The following is a 7976-nucleotide window of genomic DNA, read 5'->3' on the forward strand; positions in this document are numbered from 1 at the left end:
CCCCTTCATCCTGGTTGGGTGGTCTATAACAGACTCCCAGCAGGATATCTGCCTCGTTGGCCTTCCCCCTCATCCTTACCCATAAACACTCAACCGTACCATCAGCACAATCGTTGAGCTCTATACAATCAAAACACTCCCTAACAGTGTCTCCCTAAAAGAGACGATATTGCCTGTTCCTAGTTGTATTTATGGCTAATACACTTTCATGACTACAAGGAAATATAAAAAAAAATCAACATTGAACTGCCTGTTTGAGATGAGATAAATAGGATGCATATGGAAGCTGCAGTCTCTTTATAGAATAGAAAATTAAATGGGGGATGTGTTTTCCTCTGAAACCTCAAAATGGATATATATTTTGATGGCGTATCTCTCAGTGTCTGCTGGTGTGCTGAAACATTAAAAACAAAATATTTTGATGCTAAAGCAGTCTATCCTGTAAGAATACAGATGCTTTCCCAATGTGATATATGAATAGCCGTGAACCAAGTTTTTCTGAACATGGTACCTCTGATTATATGAATACTCTTTTCAGATTCCGTTTGGTTGCATCACACTCCGGAAACCTCGGAAGGTACAAGGCTAAGTTTCACAAAGAGGACTGAAGTATCCACCTCCATAGTTTGTCAAATGAGGATGTATTTTTCTCCACTGGGCTCTTGACAGGAGCTCAGATCCTCTGCATAGGCTAGTGAGGAAGGGAGAACTAACACAGCTCTTTGTGTCATGTTGTCTTTGCTCAGTGTTTCATGTGGTCGAACGCTGGAAGTTTTTATAGCTCAGAGTAACTACAGATGAGAGCTGCAGGACTGTGAGGCTGACGCGCTCCTGAGGCACAGATCCAGTTCTAGAGGAAGACAAAGGTCCTGTGGTTTTCTTGGGGAATAATCAGCTGGCTTCTGTTGTGGCAGATGCTGTGAGCATCCATCTTAAACAAGGCATAATTTAAGAGGATTTTTAATGTAACTAATGCTTTTGTTTCAGTTTACAGACTTGGATCAAATCACTTGGGGGAGGAGAAGATGTTACTTTTTTGGCTAAAAATTTTCAGGGCATTTTGTTGAAATTTATGCAGCTGGCACATCCACAGCTGATAACTCATGCAGATGTTGTGTGGAGAATGGCAAGGCTTCTGGCTAAAAAAAACCACCCCACAATTTATTTCACTTCAACATCTTAATTAGTTTTATAAAAATAAAAAGGAGAGATTAGGAAATGTGGGTTTGTGGGAGAATTCTCATGGTGTGAACAGTAAAATATTAGGGATCTGATTAAATCTGAGTTGCAGTTAAACTTGTGCACAGTGTACAGACTACTGGAAGACAGCAGATGAAAATGGGTACATGTAGATAGATGTGTACTGGTATGTGGCCTGGGCCTGAGCAATGGAGATCTCTGGTACTCTGGTGCTGTGAAACTGTTAGAAGAACAGTTACCAGCATGGACAGCTTTGGCCAAGGCTTACTTACGGTCTCACAAACAGTTTGTGGCCATGATTTAGATGTTACAGCATGCCAGGTATCATTCCCAATTGACGTGATTTAACCCCAGTCAGCCACTGAGCCGCACACAGCCACTTGCTCACTCCCCCCCCGGCGGGATGGGGGAGAGAATCAGAAGGGTAAAAGTGAGAAAACTTGTGGGTTGAGATAAAGACAGTTTAATAGGTGAAGCAAAAGCCGCGCACACAAGCAAAGCAAAACAAGGAATTCATTCACTGCTTCCCATGGGCAGGCAGGTGTTCAGCCATCCCCAGGAAAGCAGGGCTCCATCACGCGTAACGGTTACTGGGGAAGACAAAATGCCATCACTCCGAATGTCCCCCCCTTCCTTCTTCTTCCCCCAGCTTTATATGCTGAGCATGATGTCATATGGTATGGAATATCCCTTTGGTCAGTTGGGATCAGCTGTCCCAGCCGTGTCCCCTCCCAACTTCTTGTGCACCCCCAGCCTACTCGCTGGTGGGGTGGTGTGAGAGCAGAAAAGACCTTGACTCTGTTCGTGCACTGCTCAGCAGTAACGAAAACACCCCTGTGTTATCAACACTGTTTCCAGCACAAATCCAAAACATAGCCTCATACCAGCTCCTATGAAGAAAATTAACTCTATCCCAGCCAAAACCAGCACACCAATGTACAGTTTGCATGCAGCCACTCTGAGAGGGTGCAGGTTTAACAGACTTGGCCAGACGATGCCGTTGGACCTCAGGGCCAGAGGACTGGCCCAGACATTATGTAGTTTGCTAGTTGCTCTGACCAGTGCAGGAGGGAATTCATGTTGATTTTAGCAGTACTCCACTATAAGGAAATGACCTCTCCCACACATCATTTTGGATGTCTTATTTCTGTTTGAACAAATACTTAATATTCGTCTTAAGAAAGTCTCAGTCTCTGTCTCTTTTGGGCCTCTCTTGCAGCTTTTTTTGGCGAAAGACAGAGGAAAATATTTTTGTCTTTCACTTCTACATTGATAACAGAATTGGTCTTTGCAATTTTTAGGGAGGCAGTGAAAGGCATGTTGTCTTTGGTACCAGCAGTGATGATGATGCAGTAATTTTGCTGTTGTTGATAATGTTGTTGATAATAATTTGCACAAAATTTTAGGAGCTGCCTTCTGTATGAAAAAGTGATCCTTTCACATATGCCTAAAAACCCCCACCAGTATATGTAAGAAAAGCAAGAAGAATGAGACACTGAGACACAAGCTTACTATGTAGCCCACTTCTTAAGAAAGACAGTAATCATTTAAGAGCTTTGCAGTTTCCTGAGATGGCTACCCTCTTTGGGATGACTACCCTCTTATTTCAAGGAAACAATGATTCCATCTGCATTACCTCCAAAAGTTATGTATTTTTGTGGTGCATTTAGGTAGACAGAATGGGTTGTGTGACAAGAACAACTAGCACATACACTTTAAAAATCCTCTGATTTCCAAATAGTATCTAGGTCATATGATACCCACAGGCATGATTCATCCACCTGGGCTTTATGCCAGTCAGCAACTGCGTGGACCTGACACTCCAGGAATACTGTAAAATTAGTAAAGCTGTATTTTTTTCCTCCAATAACACTGTTGATGATAACTGTAAAAAATACAGCATATAATTTATAGTTCTTTCTGAAAGAATTAATTTCATTAAGTAGATGCAAAAAGTACAGTATGGACTGAAGAGAATGCAGAGCAGACCTAGCTGAATGAGCCCAGGTAGCTTTCCTTGGCCCTACAGACTTTCATTTCAAAGGTTGCTGTCTTGATATAAAGTCTGCCGCTTTGAGGCAGAAGTAGTCTTTACCTGAGTATATCTGCTTGAAGCCCAGCTAGCTGTTAAGGGTTGATCTTAGTTAGCGACAATGAGCTAAAAACTGCCAGTGTTCTGCCTCTGTTAGGCTTTTGTATAAAGATGATAATTTCCTCGAGGGGCAGAAACCCCATACATTTAGTACAAACCTCATGCATTTTTTTTGCAATGAAGTTAATTTTCAAGAGATGAGATCATGCTTATTTTTAGGCATGTGCATTATGCAGGCAGACACTCTTAATTAAAGATTCAACAAGCCTTGTTCAGGGAACCATCAAGCTGCATTTTTAAAAGATGTGTAGGTGTCTAGGAAAACAAAAATGTGTGTAGCTGGAGTGGGGTTTTTTTAGATGTACCAACACGTTTATCTCAATGAACACTTACTGGAGTAGATTCTTCTGGGGCTTGTCAGGTTGCTTACCTTGCATTTCTAGGTGCCTGTATACTTTAAAAATGTAGGCCCTAACGACTTTGAAAACAATCTACCTCTTTTAACTCCTACTTCTGAAGAGTCCCATACAGATTATTTTTTTTTAAAGCATCTTTAGGGAGTAAAGGCTGAAATTCCCACAGCTGAACTAGAGAGACAGCCTGCTAGAAATGAGGTGAGGAAGTATAACCTTTGCCAACTTGTAAAGAAACAACAGTGTTCAACTTTTATGAACTTAAAACTGAAAAAAATATTTTCTCTTTTGTCTTCCTGAGTTTGTGACTTCCCATCCCATGAAAGTGGGATGGGAGGGGAGGAATGTTCGAGGGTTTGTAAGCACATCTGGTTTATGGTGGACTTGCTGTGAGTATTGTGGTTTTTTTTTCTTTCTTTCATCTAGATAAAGAAGAGGCAACAAGATGTGGTGAGGTTTCTGGAAGCCAATCGCATAGAGTTTGAAGAAGTGGATATCACAATGTCAGAGGAGAAAAGACAATGGATGTATAAAAATATTCCTGAGGATAGGCAGCCCGCGCAAGGCAATCCACTGCCACCACAGATATTCAGTGATGATCGGTACTGTGGAGTAAGTAGCTGTTATGGTTGTCAACGGACAATATATTAGTATACCCTGTTGGCCATTTAAAAAGCTGGGACTTGCTGTTGAGCTTTCTCAAGTAGTATCTGAATTAATGGTGACAGTTTGGGGCGATAGGAACAGGTGATGATCATACAGTGAAAATTCAGATAATTCATCTGTAAATCCTAAAGCTGTCTTCAGCTGGTGGATTCCCTCCACAAATGTAAGAATTTGTAATGTCACGTGCTTCATGTACAACCTGTTGATGGTAAAGTCCCTCGTGAAACCCCACTATAAGCTGGGGATTTATGGTTTTCTTGGTACTTGGGTCTAGTCCAAGCATAAAAATTCAGAAGGAAATCTTTGGCACAGTAAATGAGAACACTGGCTAGATTGAGTTATATTGTCATTGTAATTAAGCTCCTTCTCTGCTGCTGTCATAGTGTAAATTTCATTTATGCTCAGAGAGCCTTTATGCAATCAGAGTCTCTAGAATAAATGAAAACTATTTGCTGTTTGAATTGTAGAACAGTTTTATTTTTCCCTAAAGCAAAGCAGCTTGAGACTTGTCTTCCTCTGCTGAAAGACTGCTAAGCATGAGAGCCTGTGAATCTGACAACAGATTGATGGGTGGACTGGTTTCTCTGATGGTGTAAGCTGCAATAACTTCTCCATCCGCTAGTGCAAGCTGAAGCGGTAGCCTTTGATATGTTAAAAATGGCACCATATGAATGTTTTACTCTCCTGCTTAGCCAGCATGGTACGCTGCAGCTCTGAGTCTTGGGCACTGTTGTAGTCTGGGAGAAGCTTCCCAGAACTTTTACTCACCTTTGAACAAAATGTTGTAAAAAGACCACAGCTGGGCCCTCTTTGCCTTGCTGCATCTTTTCATACTTCAGCCATGTGACTTGTACATCCTTTAGGAGGCAGGTTTGAGGTACCTGTTAGACTAGCTGATGAGAGAAAGGGAGGTTTGATGTGCCACTCTGGCTGCATCAGGAAGTGATTGGGTAAGGTTTGTCTGTGATTTCAGTAGGAGAATGAAATGGGGAAGAGGGTCTCTCTGGTTATAATAGCTGGACGAGAGTAAATGTGGGTATTGTGTGGGTTTCTGACTGCAATGTGGTGGAGATATATCCAGGCTGGTTCTAACTTGGAACTTAGCCAGACTCAATGGTGCTGTAACTAAGATGCTTCTGGCTGATGGATTGTTCAGATCTGCTGAGAACCTGTCAACTGCAGTGGAATTGTTAGCTTAATGTAGGAAGCGTGTAAGAAGTGATTTAGGAGCCTCTGCAACAAACAGATTGGGTATGATGCAGCAGCTAACTGGCTTCTTGAAGCGAGGTATTTAACATCCCTCCCATATGTTTTGTATTGGCCTTGTTTACCTCAGCAGTATAACTCGTATCTTCCTACTTTCGGGTAAGAAATGTCAGTTAAAGAAATGTATCTGGGACATGGAAGGGATTTTGACCCTCACTTACGGAGCAGCCCCTCACTTACAAATAACAACATTTACATTGTTCTGTGCGATTTTAGTTTGCCTGGGAAATACAATGTTTTACGCTGTTGTTTCTTACCCTTTCAGCTTGTCTTCATAGTATGTTTTAACCTAGTCTTAGAAATTGCTGTTTGGAATTAGCAAGGAAGAAGATGTCATGCAACATGTGAGATGATCTTGTTAATCTGTCTGCTCAGCTGATAGCTGTTTTGGTTGAGCAGAGTTAATCCTATTACTAGACCTCACTGCCTGCATGAATATCTTTAAAGAGCAAACATGCTTTGAAAGAAACTGTATTTTCTAGGATGAAGGAAGAAGTATGTGCAGGATCTCCAACATTCATCAGTTAGCCTACTGCATTAGTTAATGAAGTGCTTAGGTAATAGAGTGGAGGCAAAACATCATTAGGCAGGAGGCAAAGGAAATCAGTGCTGGAAAGGGGGTTAAAATGTCACAATTAGATGAAGTCAGCAGACATTGCACAATTTGTCTCTCTCTGTCATTTCCACAGTGAGTGTTTTCATATGTTTATCTTGACGTAAATAATAATAAAAAAATCACTATTAAATAACTTAAACTGAAAAAATACCCACTGAGTTTTCTGTTAGTTGAGTTAGTGAAAATTGTGGCTTATCATTCCTGATTTGTGTCCAGGCAATTTCTAATCCAATTTGCTCTATTAACAAACACTGTCTGTTTTTCTGCCTGCCAGTTCTACAGTCTCACCAGGAAACTGCCTATGCACTCATTCTGGCTTATACATTGTTACTGACAATACAGACTTACAATACAAACTGGTCAGCTCCATTGCTGTTCCTCTAAATGTATGAGGGCTAGACAAGGCAAAGCAAAATAGGTACACTTTTTATTTTGTTCATGTTATTTCAATAGAGGTTCACAAGGATATGGTGTATGAGCCATGACTCCATGTCATGTTCATAGCCATACTGTTTTTTCTGTGTTAGTAAAAGCATTAATTTTTTTTTTTTCTCTCCCCATTTTTGCTTTTGTAGAAAATCTCAACAATGCACACAAGGGTAGTACCTCAAAATAGATTTTTCTGGCTAGGACATTACCATTTGAAATAATAACTTTTCAGAATCTAACTGCACTAGAGAAGAAGTTTGTCTTCAGTGTTTTCAGTAAGTATCCAAAACGGGTTGCTGTCAGCCATTTGAACATGTGATAGCTGGTTTAAGGGGGGCGAAAGGTACAAAAAGATGACCAATGCTTACTGGTTCACAAAACAAAATGTCTTGTACCACAGGGGGAGGGATCCTTCTGGTACCAACAGACAAACTCCATGTTTTGAAGTGTGAACAAAACCTTGAAATTTTTCTGAGTTGATACAATCGCAAATATGATCATTAATCTATCTTGTCCTTTTCTCAGTCTTCTGAGATGCACTCTCCAATTTTTCAGTAACAAGTTCTGCTAATGGACTTTGAAATAAAGTACTCAGCAAGAACCATTTTTATTTCCTGTGAACAAGATAAGAGCTGTGAGCACACAAGAACACAAATCATTTTGCTGATAATCCAGTGCTATGTCATAGCACTGACACTATGATAATTTACGTATTTTTATGACTTTACAATCAGTTGTTTCATCTTAGTGACATTGCTATAATATTGTAAGTGTGTGAGAAGAGAGTCTACATTTCAGACAAATCAGACATATGAACCTGCTCTTCTAATTTACAGTAGTGTAAATCTGAAATTACTACAGTTACCTTGCTCTAGTTAGTGCTATGTAAGAGTAAGGAAATTTTAGTGCCTAGTGCATGTTCCAAGAGGGAACTTCTGCACTTTGCATAAAGAAAAGTAAAGTGGAGATACTTTGGAAAAGATAAAAACAAAAGGACAAGCTCCTTAATAGGAGCCGGTGTGTTGGGTTGGGTTATTGGGCATTGAAACGAGTTGCATCTTGCCCCGGTTCCTTACAAGGCTCATCCTCAGTTAGTTTGAGTGGCTCCTGCTGTGGTACTTTGACATACAGCTATGGCATACAACTCAAATCATGGATTATTTTCCCCCAAGGTTAAATCTCCTTGCGGTACACACTGGCTTTCCCCATCCTCCTGCATTACCCACCAAGTGCACCCTGGCCCTTGAGCAAAAGGGACCCCACAAACAGATTTGCCTTTTCCTGAGGGAGGAAT

At 40.8% G+C, this 7976-nt stretch overlaps 1 protein-coding gene across 1 annotated transcript in view; it reads left to right on the top strand.

Moving 5' to 3' along the window:
- The window catches only part of SH3BGRL2 (SH3 domain binding glutamate rich protein like 2), a gene marked incomplete at its 3' end in the record, with an annotated part of 27515 nt that extends 23198 nt beyond the window's left edge, over window positions 1-4317 (top strand). Inside the window, exon 2 of the mRNA XM_009274043.2 lies at window positions 4132-4317. Coding sequence (XP_009272318.1) covers window positions 4132-4317 — 186 coding nt within the window. The remainder of the gene's footprint in view (window positions 1-4131) is intronic.
- Window positions 4318-7976: the final 3659 nt, after the last annotated feature.

Source organism: Aptenodytes forsteri, unplaced genomic scaffold (assembly GCF_000699145.1).
Source record: "Aptenodytes forsteri isolate BGI_AS27 unplaced genomic scaffold, ASM69914v1 Scaffold288, whole genome shotgun sequence".
Classification (NCBI taxonomy): Eukaryota; Metazoa; Chordata; class Aves; order Sphenisciformes; family Spheniscidae; genus Aptenodytes; species Aptenodytes forsteri.